The 17,684-nt window shown below is 42.4% G+C and overlaps 1 protein-coding gene across 1 annotated transcript in view; it reads right to left on the bottom strand.

The window, feature by feature from the left end:
• The window catches only part of cblb (Cbl proto-oncogene B, E3 ubiquitin protein ligase), a 105,089-nt gene extending 87,666 nt beyond the window's left edge, over positions 1–17,423 (bottom strand). The window contains exons 1-3 of the mRNA XM_072658248.1: positions 17,085–17,423; positions 16,343–16,520; positions 15,561–15,811 (exon numbers count right to left, since the gene is read on the bottom strand). Coding sequence (XP_072514349.1) covers positions 15,561–15,811; positions 16,343–16,510 — 419 coding nt within the window. The 5' untranslated portion in view covers positions 16,511–16,520; positions 17,085–17,423. The remainder of the gene's footprint in view (positions 1–15,560; positions 15,812–16,342; positions 16,521–17,084) is intronic.
• Positions 17,424–17,684: the final 261 nt, after the last annotated feature.

Below are 17,684 nucleotides of genomic sequence, written 5' to 3'. Positions count from 1 at the left end.
GGTTGATACTGTACACGTTGAGGTGTTATTTAAGCGGTAGTCTTGGGCTGACCAGTGATTTTATTTAAAACTTGGAAAACTGTACAACCAGTCCAATCAAGATGTAGTCAATAAGACACAAAAAGGTTCCTTTTTTTTTTTTTTTTTAAACTGAATGAACAAAATCTGAGACATGCAGCAACAACCTCATCCCAAAAAGCACGGAATGACTCTGCAGTCTGTGCAGAATACTGTTAGCATTATCAATTATTCATTATTATTATTAATCATCTTAATGAATTTTTAAAGGGTATGTCCACCCTCAATAACAGCAGGTCTCCCAGCCTCTCCCAGCACATTTGAAAAATCCACAAGGGGGGGGGGGGGGGGTGTCAATAACAAGCGAGCAGAGGCGGGGCTTAGTAAGGAATAGAACTGAGCCAATCTCAGAAGCTGTTCTGCATTGTACGTTGCGCTCACATTTTTCCATAATATTTATTGCATAATTCTGCGATGGATAATTGCAAATGGATAATAAAGTTTATGAAGCCCTATAGATGGCGTCCAGGCATTGATGAGTGTTTTTACATTGTTGGTATCCAGCATTGCAAAAGTACTGACCCCTCCCTCATACAGTAGAAAAATCAGAGTATCCCGTTTTCACATAGCTTACATACCCTGGTTAATTCCCCAGTGCTGAATTAACTCCTGCAGCATTCAAGACAGATGTAATTCCTCATTGCAGGGTCAGTAAGACGAATTGTAGGGAGGTAATATGAAAAGAGAGCACCATAGTGTGCCACTGAGTGGCAGTTATTAGTTCGCATTCCTCGAACAGGACCCCATGCTTATTACACATGGCAAGAAAAAACGAATCCGGACCTCGGCATGTAAGAACATGCGGCGTGTGGATGCGGGGGATGAAGGAGAGAAAGAAGAAAGAGAAAAATCAATGGAGGAAGAGAAGGAAAAAAAAAAAAAAAAAAAAAAAATGGTCCCCCTTATACACTGCAACATCTGGCCGCCGGGCCCCAGCTCCAGTGTTGTTTGAACTTCACTGTGTTGGGGTGTATGTCCGTGTGTGCGTGCATGTGTTCGATGCAGCTGTGGGGGCTGTGGGGGGTGCAGAAAGGAGAGTTGGGGGGTGCATTGGGGGGAAAAAAGGTTCTTAGATGGAGGAGGACATACTTCCTTTTATCCCTTCTAGGGTCATTAACTTTGAAGGCCTTGAGGGCCTCAGTCTGTAAATAACTCAAATTAACAACAATCGGCTAAGCTAGCTGCTCGCATGAAAGAACTGCAGTGGTTTAAAAACGGAGGGCATTCAACGTAGAGCCTGACCCTTTAGAGGGGTGGTCAACTGACTTTCCTAGCCCTGTTTATGATTTCAGTTACAAGGTTAAACATGCATCTGGTCAAATCTGATCACAAATGAAGTCACTACGATTTCTGAAAAGAACTCTTTTAAAAGGTAACGCTCATTTATGGTGTAACCATGGAAACAAAGACTGTACACCTGGTCACTTCATGTCCTGCTAAGATTTTAGCCACACGTGTTTACACTTAGTAGTCAAATGCCTAGTCTGACTAGTCTCCGGCTAGTCAGCCTGAAATCCGAAGGCTGTGTGGGACGGAATATGCAAATTCGCTTGGTGGGGCCAATTATAACTGGCGTTTCTGTTGTACTGGGAGGGGTTTGGGTTGTGGAACGGGTCTTGAAGAGATGGCATTGCTTACACTGCTATAACATGTGGCTCAAATGTGGTTCAGACCACATTTGCGTTTACACTAAGCCAGATATCATCCTGCTACTCAAGACGGATGAAGTGATCAGTTGTAAACAGGGTTAAAGACCGATCTTTGAGTAAATTTATACTGTTACAATATGTGAAGAAAATATCATTGAGTATAGAAGAGTATAAAAAAATATTATGAAAAATATGCAACATGTTATGAAAATGGGAAAGAAAATATATTTTTAAATAATAATAATAATAATAATAATAATAATAATTGGTCATTATTATTGGAAGTCATTATTATTACAAAAGTCATTACACAGTCAAAGATCAAAGTCATACATTATTATTGGAAGACACTGATGTCAAGTGGTCCGTCAAACCAATCAAAAAGAAGCCCCACTCCTAGCAAACCACAGTCTACCCAGTGAGGCTCAACTAACCCCCTACCTATGGTAAAACAACTGCAATGCAAGGGATTTCACAACCTCCATAATCCAATATCTCACACAAATTCAGTCAAACTTCGGCTTGAAAATAAAAGCTTCAAAATACAAAACAGGCCTGTTGCTGTGTGTGCATGTTCATGTTGCCATGGTTACACCATGCGGTCAGTAGCGCCCATAGCGAGTTTTAATATTAGGGTTGATGACCCTTTTAAATGGGACAGTCCAGCAGTCCAGTGTTTTACAAGCTAACCCCCTCCTCCTACTTCATCAATAATGGATACAGTAAAAAATCCAATTTCTCTGACTTACAATGTAAGTAAAACTCACCGTAACTCCTGTATGGCTCACTCTCACAGTTGAAATCAGAAGGGGGCGGGGGGGGGTTGCAGAGCTGGTCTCTTGAGCGACTGACTAGCACGGTTTCACATCCACCACTGTCTTTTTCCAGCTCCATCGGCACTTTCGATTCATCTTCAGCTTTCTGAGTCAGAACTAAAGGTACAAACATCTACAGTCCAGATGCACCGAAGAAACGGACCTTCAGTGAGGGCAAAAGGTGTGTGTGTGTGTGGTCGGGGGTGTTGAGGGGGGGAGATATATACATATATATACATATACATATACATACATATATATATATATATATATATATATATATATATATATATATATATATATACACACACATATACACATATATATATTCCCCCAGATTTCTGATACCAGCTCACGCACTAGATTAACTATATCAGCAACTCATTTAGTACCACCACAAGGTCTCTCCTATTGCTTTATATGTGCACAACAGGTTTAAAGGGTAGTCATTCTTAAACCTGATCAGTTTTCCCCTTTTTAAAATAATTAGAGATTTTCCGCACACAGTCAGAAGCCATTCAGAATGTTTTTGCAGAGAAAACAGAGCCTGCTCAGTCAGCTCTGACTGAAAAGTGGCGTCGTGCTTCACACATAACGGCAAGGTTTAATCTAAATGGTGATTTATAAATATGATTTATGATAATTTTATAAATTATAATTTCTAGACTGGAACTGTGAGCAAGTTATTGAGAGTTTTCTTATGTTCCTAAGTTATTTTCCACTATTTTGGGGAAATATTGGAATTTGATCTTTGAGAAACTTAATTTTCTTACATTTTTGTTTGGTCTGAATTTATTTAAAATTTCTGTTTTGAAAATACAAAATGTGTAAGATTATAAAATGTATAGACTGTGAGTACATCATTTTATAGACTGCTGGCAGATGCCACAGCTGTAAAAACATGCAGATTCCAATCTGATTCTTCAATTTGTGGCAGTGATCACTGTAAAATGTTTTTCCTCTGCACTTCAAATGTTGCCTTTTAATTTTTTTTTTTATTATTCTATTCTAATGTAATTTTGGTAGATTTTTGCTTGATTTGACACATCTCACACAGCATTCTTGCACATATAAAAAAAATAAATTAAGATAAACTGCTTAGATTTTCTAAGCAGAAGTAATTTAACAAATCATTTACAGAAAACTACTTTGTTATATGTAAAAGGATAAAAGGATAAAGGTGCACGTATTTGTCACTGTACAGTGTACAGCGAAATGTGTCCTCCGCATTTAACCCATCTGGTAGTGAACACACACTCACACACACACATGTGTTAGGGGCAGTGAGTACACACACACACCCAGAGCGGTGGGCAGCCAACTCCAGCGCCCGGGGAGCAGAGAGGGTAAAGGGCCTTGCTCAAGGGCCCAACAGTGGCAGCTTGCCGAGCCCGGGAATCGAACCCACAACCCTGTTATCGACAGCCCGGAGCTCTAACCGCTGAGCCACCACTGTGTTATATACAGCAAATAAACTGTTCATATGCATTAAATTAAGTAAAGTTCTGTTCTCTGTAAAGGATGTGAACTTTTCATTTAGAAAATCAAAATGTCCAAAAAGTTCCCAAGACTGCAGAAATCCTGAATCATATACATATTCACATTGCATAACAAATAAAGTCAAAACTATTGCAGGGATTATAGTTTTAAACATTATAACAAGAGTGATAAAAACATGTACGACATGACATAGTACTAAGCTTCAACTAACAAACAGCCTCTGTTCCATGAGTTCTGTTCCCTGTAAAGGATGTGAACTTTTAGAAAATGTAAAAGGATGTAAAGGATGTGAAATTTAGACAATCCAAAAAGTCCAGAAATCTGACGGTACGAATCTTCAACTAACAGCCTCATTTCAGCGCAACAAAAATAACAGTTTAGGAAAAGGTGCTGACCCAGCAATTCATTTTGAACCTTGCAAGCTGAGCAATTCCCTCTGACTTCTGCATACTGTTACAGCCGCATAACAGCATTTTCAGGTCAGTCACCCCTCAAAATAGTGGCGTTACACATTTCACAGCGAGCACAACTGCTCGTCTCAAGTGTGAAATAAGCCTACAATGCAGACATGATGCTCACAGCAAAAAACGGTTTCATGGTGTCAGCATTATTGCTGTTATTGTGTTAGAATCAGCACTAATACAGTACTGGTTAATGTGCAAATGTACATAAACAGACAGGCCCAGTGGATACAATAACCCAGTAGTTTTTATGACATTAAAAAATCATTATTAAAAAAAAAAATTTAATGCTTGAGATTTTTTTGCAGCAACTGATAAAAAAAAAAGTCTAAAAGTCCATTAATGAAATATTACCACTTGCATCAACAGTTTAACCAACATTTTTTAAATATTAAAAATAGAGGGTGGAACAGTATAGTCATGGTATGGCCGCAACGGTTCAGTGCTTGCAGTCATATGGAGAGTATGCGTTGGCCTAATGCGTGAAGGCTAATAAACGTAAGGCAAAATCAAATTTCACAAGAGCGAGTTCCTCCCAAAAACCCTAAGCTGTAAGCCCTTTTGCGAGCTAATGGCAGTTGCAAATGGCTCATGGCAGCTAGAAGACCTGCCCAGACTGTTAACAAGCTACAGGCTGTACAAACTACCTTAGGAAGCACTTCACAACACAAGGTGGAACCGACCGGAACTTGATTTGTTTTAAATAAATAATAAATTAAATAAATAAATGAAAAAATCTACACTCATGCATTTGGGGGTGATGTCCGAACCGTGAGGTCCAAACCTCCGCCTAGAAAATGTAAAAGGATGTAAAGGATGTGAAATTTAGACACTCAAAAAGTCCAGAAATCTGGCGGTACGAATCTTCAACTAACAGCCTCATTTCAGCGCAACAAAAATAACAGTTTAGGAAAAGGTGCTGACCCAGCAACTCATTTTGAACCTTGCAAGCTGAGCAACTCCCTCTGACTTCTGCATACTGTTACAGCCGCATAACAGCATTTTCAGGTCAGTCACCCCTCAAAATAGTGGCGTTACACTCCGCCTAGAACTTTAGTTTTGGTAAGCGTGCAAACATGTCTTCCAGCAGCAGCAGCAGCGTAAGGCCTCGGGGCTGTCCTTTCTCGGTGACTAATGAGTTTGTGCTTCTGTGTGATGAGAGGATGATGATGATGGCGATGATGAAGCACCATGTTTCGGCGCGGTGCGCATCCTGTAACGTGTTGAACCTTTGCTGTTTACTCACAGCAGATGGTGGAGGGCTGAAAGGTGGGCAGGTCCAAACAACCACTGCGATGTGTTTATCTCTGTGGAGAGAGCTGGAGCACGACACACACACACACACACACACACACACACACACACACATACATACACATACACACACACATACACAGAGGCCCGGCACGGCCAGACATGCTGAGCTGCAAGCTAACTTAACTGACGCCCACTTGCACAGAGAGAAACCACCATGAACTGAAGGCGCAGAGTTAATTAAGACTGTGAAGAAGAAAGAGAACGAAAGCAAAGCGCTGCCTTTGTCAAAAAGCAAGAAAAAGAATAAAAAAAAAAAGAAAATCAAACATCACCTGCTCAACCTCACACACTTAAAAACGATGGTCTCAAAAGGGTGTTCTTCGCTGTGAAGGTTTCAACATGCTGGAATTAACATCCTTTTGTTTTTACAGAAGCTGCCTGTAAGTACACAAGACACACCAATACAAACCTAATGAATATTCCTGCCATTACACATCCGAGCAGGGCGGTCACAGCTCCAGAATTTTGAATCGTATGCTATTGCAATGCTCAATACCAACTGATACTACAGCACACAGTGAAAACGGCCCTCAAAAACTAATTAATTTCAGAACGCTTATTTTCATCTCATGTGTCAGTACAAAATGGGGGTGAGCGATTAACAGAAAATCATGATCATTTCTCACAATATTTGAGTTTTTGGATTTCTGATGAATTAGAATGGACAAAAAGGATACAGTGTTGGTACACATATAATACTGCACAATAAATACAATCCAAAACTACAAAAAGTACAAACGATCAATATCCAGTATTCCACACACAGAACTAAATTCAATGAACCAGGGCTAATTCTGCTCTCTCTGTACTAAAATTACATTGCATTCCACCTGCAATATCCACAACACGCATATTGTCATGTAAATGATCATCATCATACTGGGCAGCCCTAGCACAAACTCCTCAAATGTAAGCAAAGCATGAAATCAACCTAGAGCTACTTTACTTAAATCAAAGTACTGAAAGTCAAGAGTATTGAATCTTTTGTCGAATGGAAGAACTGAGAAAGTATTGAACTTTCGACACTTTCAATACGGTGTGCAGCTCCACCTTCATCAAATCAAAATATGTGAAACAAAAAAGATAATATTGACAGGACAAATATCAAGTAGGAAGAGCTACCAGCAACTCGAATGCATTGTTTACAGGCTTCTTTATTATTTGTGTAAGAAAATTTAAAATGCAAACATTTTGTAAACATTTTTTCTATCTAATCTGGCAGTGGTTCTTCATATTTCAAGATAAACGGACCAATAGAAATGCTCCAAAATGACTTCACATAGGTATACAATGTTATGATGATTGATGGTGGTTACGCCACGTACATTTGCTTGATACTGGTACTGGGAGCAAAATACAACCAAATTTAATATGCAAGAGAATCCTATATTCAGAGTTTGAAAAACCAAACAATACATTGATTAATGGAGAAAATAATCAGCAGACTAACTCAGAATGAAAATCACCATCCGCTGGAAACAAAATGGACCTCAGGTGCATCTTTTTTATTTATTTCTTTTCATAAGAAAATGTCATGGGAGACATTTTACATATACCTTCAGTAATTAGTTGTTTTAAATATGGCAAATATTTTGTTTACCAAAAAAGATCCATTTTTCATTCTTTAGTAAACAACAAAAACAAGAAAGAACTGTGCAATACCACATACTGTCATACCATGTAACCATGGCTGTGACCAAAAGGGTTCCCTATTAACGCTTGAGGGCACTAATGAGTATGTCTACCATTTTTGTCTTAATTTTTACCCGAATCATGAAGTAGAATTCAAATGCACTCGTAATTTACAGTAAACATTGTAGCTCACTACACCAGCTGAACGTGGACAGGAATGCATTTTGAGTGGAATTACTCAAGTAACAGACAGTGGAACGTAGTGAAGTCGGCGGTGTTTCCTCATATAAGCAAGTGACAGTTCCCAGCCACTGAGAGTCGTGAATTTCAGATATTTTCCAATGCAATTCCCCTAGTTAATGGGTGGCTTACGTTTCCAAGCTACATAGCGGTCAAAGATTATCATCACACAAACAGCACAGAGCTTCACTTATTTTCCTTCAGAATTCAGTGTGTGCATGTGTGTGTACGAAGCTTTAAACACAGCTCCAGCGCTACTTGGTGAGCAGAACAGTCTCTCCTTATACAGCGCAACACTAATGAGGTCCGATTCGGTCACAGCTGATGATATTTTCTGGGACAGTCATCATAACGTTAAAAAATCTCATACCATTACAACCCTACTTCCGCTACAAGGTTTTGTCCTTCTCCTGTGACGTTTTCAATTAGCAGACATAAGGTTTTTGCATGACCATGGCAACCTTCTCGCACTGTTAATACGAGAATGACAGTACTCAACTCCACGCTGAGCTAGAGCCAAGAACCTCTGACACAGAGGAACCACTGTTGGAGCCCTAAAGAAACGCTCAGTTCATGTGCAAGGGTGAAGAACCCTTTTAAAGCACACGAAAACCTCCAGAGCTTCTACACCAACTGAGCGTTTTTACCTCTACCTCTACATTCAAGCCGAGACGCGTTTAGGAACCGTTTAAGGCTCTATAGTACATGTGTAAAGTAACATCTGAGACACTGCGGTCAGGCTGGAACTAAACAAGCTGACACTAAAAAATGTTAGCGAGGCACCAAAAGCACCTGAGAGACGGGCAGGCCTTCAGAAACCGCACAGTTAACCGATTTAGAGTGAGGGAGGCTGAATTTACAGCAAAGTGGATGAAAACTGATGGCACCAGCCACACAGCCAGCAGAGTACATTAGCTCTGCGAAAGCCATCGCCAAGGGTGCGTAATCCTCCCTCCCACACCACTTACGAAGCTGACAAGAGGACGGAGAGGACCGGAGCACGGTGCACACCACGTCCTTCCATTATCTGCAGAGAGAGTAAATGCAGAGCTCGATTTCAGAGGTTAGGCCAGGCAGAAAAGCAAGAGCGGCAAGAAGGCAGGGCTGGGCCGGGCCGAGACGAGACAGCAGAGGAGCCCATCTCCACTATCTCTAGCCTTGTTAAAGGCCAAACCTCAGATATTCGCCTACGTGAGCTTCAAAAAAAAAAAATTTTTTAAAAAGAACAAACCCCTTCTATCACACTGAACGGCGCTGTGCTTCTCACAACTAAGCTCACCTCAAAGCCACAGCAACCTACATGCATTTCTTAGCACTTTCTGCCTGCGTTCAGGCAGCGCGCTCAAGATAATGCTCAAAACAGACGAGATCTTAGTTTTCCCCTGATCAGAGTCATTTTCCCTTTTCCAACCTGACTGGATCTGTGTGTTGAAGTGTGCTAGGAACTTTGGATCCTTTATGTAACAGCTAAAAAGATCAGATTTTGCATGTTTACACTTACGGGATACGATCAGCTGCAAATCAGATGCAAAATATGTAAATAGCACTTGGTTGCCAGTCTGAAAGCAGTGCGTTAGACATGACGTTTAAAATTTTTTTGGGGCTTGTTTTCCAATCCAAAGCTCACACTTTGTGAGCTAAATGAACACAGGAAGCACACTCACACAGCCCCAGTATGTCCGATTAGCCAAAGTTCTGCCTGGTATTATTTGCTCTTTATTATTTTGCTCTTTCAATTCACAAAAAGTGTTACAGCTAAAAGGAAAAGGATGCAGTCAGGCAAAAGCCCTCTAGCACTGCCAGTACTGTCACTGTAATGACATCATATAGGCCTCTTTTCCACTGCAGGGGCAAACGGTTACTAAGGCCATGCCGTACCGCACTATGCCGGTTGCGGTTTCTTTTTCCATTTGCCGTGTTGCTAAGTCAGGATGAAGAAGTGCGCTGTGTCTCGTAATGATTATGCAACAGTTTAGTGCAAACTTATAGTGCAACTACATGATGAATGTAACTATCAAACGCTAGCTTACCTACCGAAGCCGCTAGTCTGTTAGTACATGCAAAAATCACACTCGTCTCAAACCACAAAGTGCCAAATAATGCTGCAATCCACATCGGTTTGAAATTAGCTCAATGAAGTTTCACGCAAGCATGTGACGACTTCAACTATGCTACTATTAGCTATGTTAGCCTCACTTTTTCCATTTTCTGTAGACCCCTGATCTTGCAACAACAATGTGGAGGCAACCAGCAGATCCCCACATCATTAAGCACTCCCACCAAACGGTTCGTAGTGCCAGGCATGGTTAGCTAACCATGCTCAGCCCGGTGGCAAACCCTCAGTGTTCAGAACTATTCGGCCCTGCCGTGGAGGAGAAAATAAAGGCCTCAGTACACTTTGGCGAACAAAAATGACCTCATTGTGGTTTAACTGAACGACCACAGGGGTCGAGCAAAAGCTTCGTTCACCAGGTCACTGAGCAAACTTCATACACAAACATACCACACGACAAAGCATTTGATTGGTCAGTGTTGAAAAGGCAGTATTCTACAGTAGCGCTGGGTGATATGACCTGAGCTCAGCACCACGATTAATGAAACTTTTTAATCTCGATTGCAATAACTGAACGATTATATAAGCTGCTCAAGTTGCTCAACTGACTCTGTGTTCATGTTGCTTCCATGTCGCAGATTGGACGGGGCGGGGTCAGGTGACTACGCACACGGTAGTATGTAAAGGTACTTTTGTGCATTCAAATAATCAGCATGGGCAAAACTGAAAAAAGAGCCGAGGTTCTGAATGTCACTTAATGTCGATTAATTTTTTAAAAGGACCAGAAAATGTGTCATAGCGCCACCTGCAGTGGTTGAGTGCTCATACACGACAGCCGAAACAGAACCACAGAGAGTATGCAAGCTTGTAAGCTCACATAGAGGGATTCGATTTCATGTAATCCTTGCAGGCTTCATTTCGCTAACCAATACCAATGACTTGGGACGCCAAGTAGGTGCATCCCAAGGTCTAGGCTGCAGCTGAGGCAGGACAGACCTTGGTATACAACAGTCTCCCCCTCAGGATTCATTCACCCAGATCTGAAATGGTCTGAGCAGGCCGCACTCGCACGTCACGGCTAACCGATGGCCTTCGATCCTTCCGAAAGCTGCATTTGAAAGGTCCTATGGTTGAGAAGTGCAAAGCCTAGACTCTGGGACACCACTAGTACAGTGTTTCTCTTGGCTCAAGCCCTTGCTGAAGCTGGAAAGGCTGAATGGTGCATTTGAGTTAAATTAGATATTTAGCTTGCTGTTCCTCACTCATTGGCCGAGAGAAAGAGGGCAACTATTTGAGGCACCAAAAATGGCTCATAATGTGTGGGCTAACCCTACTAGTACATACGGGATGTAATAAATAAAGTCTAGGCAGGGTGGAGTGGCTAGCGGGCCATTTACTGAGGGCTGCAATCTTTAACAAACCTCACAGTTGCCCACTAAACCCATGGATGGGAGCCTCACTGCAGCAAACAGTTCAGATTGGCTATATTGCCGATGCCACCAGGTCTCTGTTATTGCTAAACCTTTTCCATCCAGTGCGTTCTAGCTAATCTGCATCCCTACTGTTGAGCAGCATGACTGAACTACTGAGCATAAACAGTCATTTTAATCTAAATATCTGTGTTACTCAGAGTCTCCTGCAGCCTTTAGCCTGTCATTCCTCTGTAGTCTTTGGCAGTGGCCTTATTCCAACACTGGACCGAGAGACAGGCCTAAGAAAACCACAGAATAAGCACCGCAAACTGAGACTCCGGCTACAACTACTACTTCGCTTTGGTCTGTGCAGCTTGCCAACAGTGTATGCGTTCAATACGCCCATGCCCCCCCTCCCATTCGTCTCTATCTCACAGTGCTGTTAGATCAGCTCTTAATGTCACTACTAATTGATGCTAATGCATTTAGACCATCACAGTCAGACAGAGGCACATGGAAAATCAGCAGTCAGCCAATAGTGTTCGATGTAGCACAACCGGCGATGTCAGCTTAGTGCCTCTGGTCCTGCCAGAAGACGGATCCTGTCAAACACCTCCTCCGCAAGAATAAAAGCCACTTCCTTTCTGCCCAGCAGACTTTCGTGCTTTCACAGAAAACTGTAAACAAGAGTAAGGCTTGGATAAAGTTATTATTTGTTTTATTGTTATTATTAATTATAAAAATGGAGGGGAGAGGGGGTGTGCGAGTTCTTCTTGATCCAAGAATTTCAAATCCTGGACTAATTGCATTAGCCTGGCCTCAGAACCTACTCTTTTAAGTTAATTAGCTTTAGGTATGATTAATTAAAGGACCTTCCACAGCACACGGATTTCCAGTGTTTGCAAATTAGTGCCAGAGAACAGCTTTTATTCGCCCTGGCTGTGCTCAGCATTATAGCGCCGACATCAAATAAAAGGAAGCACAACAGATCAAGCTTATTTCTTGAAATATTTGTGTACTACTGTTTGTTCTTATAAGTGGAAAATGGGTCAAGGAAAAGCCAATATTCCAAATCTGGAAATAAAAATCCCTTTGAAACCAGCTTTCCTTGTGTGTTGTTCAATATTTCCCTCTTCCGCAGCCAGCACAAGTAAGGCCGCTGCATGGCAGCAGGGATGATATTTACAGCAGGCAGAGAGAGCGCGAGAGAGAGAGCGCGAGAGAGAGAGCGCGAGAGAGCGCGAGAGAGCATCCCATGGCTGGGATCAGGAGGTGGAGTGTAATTACTAAAGCACACGTGCAGCGTGCAGCGAGGCCAGGCTGCAAACCGTGGGGCTCAGCTTGCTGATATATCCCAGCACTGCAGCTTTGCTTACTGCGTACCTTCCGTCAGGCTGTTAAAACTTCACTGATTACTTTACACACCCATACAGTGCATATCCCTACTCTCTTCTCTAAGGACAGACTGATAACACAACTGAGAGACTGATACCACTTCTGATAACTGGTAAGCTCTGCAGTTTGGCATGTATTTCAGTGTTAGAAGTCCGGGCCATAAGCAGGACCTAGAAAGACCAGCGTGTCACATCGAACTGGTTCTTTTCCTGGCAGCGGTTTAATTACTTTCTAAGAAAAGCCATTAATTATCTGTGCTTTATCGATGGGAATTTCACCAGTACTGACACCGATACTGATAAAGCCACAGGGTCTTCATATCAGTCTTGCTCTCCTTGGCTCTCCTCTTCTTTTGTCTCTATAGAGAACCGTTCCCCTTTGTTTGTGGGCCGCCGCAATGAGACCTGGAGGGCAGCGGGCCTCTCTCTGGAGATTTAAGACATGGAGACATGGCAGGCCATCAGCCAAAACCTCTGCTCTAAGCACAGTGTGTGTCACAGTCTACGGCAGAGTGTCAGAACAGCCTGTCAGCCAGAGTCCCCAGGCTAACAAATGCTTCTCTACCTCTCCCTCACCCCAAACACAACCCCTCACCCACTGTTTTCTCATCCTCATCTCCCCAGACTAACACACACATACACATTGGTTTGTTTTCATACAAAACCAGGACATGGAGTCATAGATACAGTACTGTTTGTTTTGAACAATTGCTTTTTTTTGCTGAACAAACCTTTTTTGCATATTGCTGTGCTTGTAAAAAAACATATTTTAGAATAAAAGCAACAAAAAGTTTGTTTTAAACACATTTTAAACGGCCACATTTTTATTTTTCCAATTCTTAGAATTAACCAGGCTGAATCAGTTACTGTACCTTTAAGATCGATATAAGATAAAGGAGTTCCAATTGGCTGTGCCTAATTCAAAAAGCAGGGGGGTTAAACTGCAGGTTAACAGTTGAACTCTGTAAACAAATTAGTCCTTGTGATCTCATAGGAACAAGCAGAGATGTGTAAAGGAGTTGGCTTCTTGTGACATCAGAAAGTTCGCTTCATCAAAAGTTTGCTTCTTGTGATATCAGAGGAAAAGGTGGCGTTTGGATAATAACTTGGTTATTGTGACATCAGAACTAATACACAGAGAAACGTACAAGAGTTGTTTGTCACATCGGAGGAATATATGGGGATATGTAAATGAGTTGGTTATTGTGACATCAGAATAATGTGCAGATATGTAAATGAGCTGGCTATTGTGGAATGAACAGATATGTAAATGAGCTGGTTATGGGGCATCAGAGGAATCGGCGAGGACATGTAAACAAGTTGGTTGCTGTGAAATCAGACACACAATAGATTCTAAATAGACTGTTTTACACAGCCGTTTCCATAAATGGACTGTATGATCTGTATGATATATTATTTTTTTTAACTTTGCACCAAAACAATACCCAGGGAAATTAATTTTTCTAAGATAGGGTCCCTAAAATGTAAGCCAAGTACTGGATGGTCGCTGCAAGTAATATCAGGGTTCATTAAAATGATGTTTGGACATTGTATTATTGTATTTATTGTAGGATTAGTGTTTTTTCTGCACAAATAAACATTTACTGCCCTGATAAACAGCTTTAACACAGTTCTGCTTGCCTGTATGTCATATAGGAAACTATCTGAACGTAGAAGGAGTGTCGAATGATGTCAAATGTCAACATATCCTAACGTTAACTTCTTTCAGTTGATAAAAATACTCAAAAGTATATGACAACAGCACAATTCTGCTGGTCTCTGATACTACAGGCCTCAAAACTGCCCGAAAACAAACATCCACTCACACATAGAGCAATCCCCTCATGCGCTCGCCTGTTTTCTCCATTATTCCTCCCCTGCGGAGAGCAGGGAGTCTGAGGTCAGCATGAGGGAGCGCTGTCAATTCCCCCAAATTAAACACCTCTGCCAAGAGCTCATCCATAATCAGCACCACACGCCACACAGAGAGGCATACTGGGCTATAGACCAACAACCAAAAGAACCACCAGTTTCTGGCATCATCAAAGGACTCAACAAACTTCTTCGAAGCGACAGAGTTTACCTAAATTGCAGCAGGGCCAGAATGTGAGGCCGTCTTAGAAAGCGCATTCTGGAAAATGTTGCATTTGGCTGACAGGAAACCAAAAGGCTAAGATTTTCCTCTAATATTACTGAATAAGGGGAAGTTTGATTAAAATCGGCAACTTATTCTGCTGTCCAGAAGAGTGCGAGAATCCTCATATAGTACTCTGACCCACATCAATCAAATCATCTCCGGGGATACGTATTAAAAGTGCTGTCCTCAAACTTCCTCCTTTGAACACACACACACACACACACACACACACACACACACATAAATATCACTAATTATGGAAAGCACATGCCTGCCTCGTTTGACAGATTTGACATGCATGACCCCTGCTCCAGTATGGGTCAGTATGGGCAATTAGCAGCTGAGCATGAGAAAACTAAAGGCCAGAGCAGACCAAAAAGCAATGAACAAGCTTCAGTCATGGGGCCTGAACTGCCCATGTCCAGCCCCCCTGCTCCTGGCAGCACATTTAAAGGCAGGGTCAGGCTGGTGTCAGAAAGCACAGGGCTCATCCGGGGACTAGGCTGAAAACAGTGTCAACACTCAACAATTACTTCACGACAACACATCTGCCAGCATCAACACACACACACACACACACACACACACACACACACACACACACACCTGTGTGACCCCCAGGGAAACTAGGTGTACAAAATCTGTCCTTGGCAGCTGAAAATCCCAAACACACACACACACACACACACACACACACTCTGCATTCTCCATAAAACAAGCAGAAATTTACAAAGACGGCTCATCACAAAACCCTGCAGTGTCTCTTTGTACGCGACCGGACAGACAAAAGCTCCAGCAGGAGCAAACAGCATTCTTCTAGCTCTGTTTACACAACACAAAGACCTGAAGCCCACGAGCAGAGAACCCCCTACCTGTCTTGCGACTGCTCCTCGTACATCCTCTCCTTGCCCTCTTTAAAGAGGCGGATAGCCCTTTTCGATTTCTTCATCAGACTGTCGATGTAGACCTTAAAGTAATCGTTCTCGCTGAGCTGCACCAGTTTCTGGTTCTCCTCGTATTTGCACAGGATCATCCTCAGGTGCTGGTAGGTGTCCGGCAGGATGTCCAGGATATAGGGAGGGCTGTTTTTCAGCTGGAGCCTGGGGTTCTGACACAACCTCACCTAAAAGCAAGGCACAGTCTGACTATGGGCAGCTGATGGGCAGCAGTAGACCACAATGAAGCATGCTGTGCATTTTCAGAACATAGCTTTTAGGGCCAGTGCATGTTCCAGAGCTGCAGTTTACACATCAGCAAACAGAGTTTATACAAAGTTATAAGTCACTTTAAAACACGGCTTATAGATCATCTTTTTTTCCATGCAGAGCCCCAAAAAGAAACAAGGTAGAAATGTATTAATATTAAAACATAAAACGTTCCCTTGAATAAATAAATAATTGTGCATGAGCAATTTATTAAATAAAAGGAGCCCTGATACTTTATTCCTCCGTAATTTTTGATACTGCAAAAATGTTTTACAAAATAAAAACGACTTTTAGTTTGACACGTTAATAAAAGTCTTACAGAGTTGACCTGACTTCTGAATCAATGAATCGAACACCCGCGCCAACGAGCTCGGCTTCACAACACCTAAAGTTCGAAAGAATCGGTTCGGCAGACTGAACCGTCTCTAGTGTAAACACAAGGCTCTCACCACTTTGTCCATGAGTTTCCACGTTTTCTCCACCGTCCTTCTGTCCGCGGCGGCTTGTTTGGGCGGACCCACGGCGTCCTGGATGGCGTCGATGATGCCCAAAATCCGGCCTTTCCGCGGGTTCTGCGCCCGTCCACCCAGACTCCGGCCACTGAGAGCGGTTGCCATTTCCTCCGCACTGTGGGGGAACATAGCAAATCTCTCTGTGGACTCGCGTGCTCAGTAAACACAAGCACACTACATAGGGACACTCAGGCGAAACAGCACCCAAAAACAAAGCATGCAGGGAGGCGTACTTGGGGGGTATTAGTAGGTACTTTAGCAAGCCCTAGCTAACTAACTTCACACACACTCGCCAAAGTCTCCATATCAACACTTTAACAGCGGCTGGGCTAGTTTACAACCTACTAGCTAGTTAGTTATATATGACTGGGCAGCAATAGGAACTTATAGGGAGGGACGTATCTATCTATCTATTCTTCTCTTATCAACAGTGAACCATAGTAGCTAGTTAACTATTTCTTAAAGCAAAAGTTAGATAGGTGTATTTTATATAAAGTAGGGGGGGGGTCTCAGCAAAACAACCAAAAACAACAAGTCTGAGTCTGCAAAGAAAACCACTCGTTTCACAACTACCGCTACTACTACTACTACTGTTGTTCTCAGGCTTTCTGTCTGTCTGTCTGCTGTATTTATTTTATTTTATTTTTTTGGTCGTATCGTCCACAAAGTCCACACTTACTGCGGCAAAACAGAGGAACTGCCAAAGAGAGGGAATGTCAATGGAGAGTTGCCGAGTTGAAGCAAGGAGGTCCCCACCAAGAAAAATAAAAACGCAACAAAAGCGGCAAAACAGCGAAAATACGGGTGAAACTACTACATATCCTATCCCGACGTGCTGTCAGCGGAATACATTCCTCGGTAACCTTCTCCCAAATGGGCTTAAAGGGTCCTATAATCCCGTTTTCGGTCGCTGATATGGTCGCTGGCTCGCTTCAAAATCAGTACGCTTTTAAAAAGCCGTGGAGAGCAAAGCACAGCACAGCAGAGCAGAGCAGAGCAGAGCACAGGGCTGCGTCCCGCTCCACCGACACCGCGGGGAGGAGCCAAACTCAGACAGGGAGCTCTCGCGACGGTGGGCTGGACTATGCAAATGAAGGAGCGCTCTTTTCACCCAATCGGAATCCAGAAACGCTGTGCATGCCTAATATTCGGAAAGTGACAAATGGAATTGGGTGAAACGGCTGGCAACCCCGCCCCTTTGTACAAATATGCAAATAGATGTGGTCAAAGCTTATCACCATCACTTTCCAGTGGAAACAAATGGCGATGTTTATGTGAC

Source organism: Salminus brasiliensis, chromosome 16, assembly GCF_030463535.1.
Source record: "Salminus brasiliensis chromosome 16, fSalBra1.hap2, whole genome shotgun sequence".
Classification (NCBI taxonomy): Eukaryota; Metazoa; Chordata; class Actinopteri; order Characiformes; family Bryconidae; genus Salminus; species Salminus brasiliensis.
The sequence above is the reverse complement of the archived record's forward strand: the minus strand, read 5'-3'. Positions and strand labels throughout refer to the sequence as shown.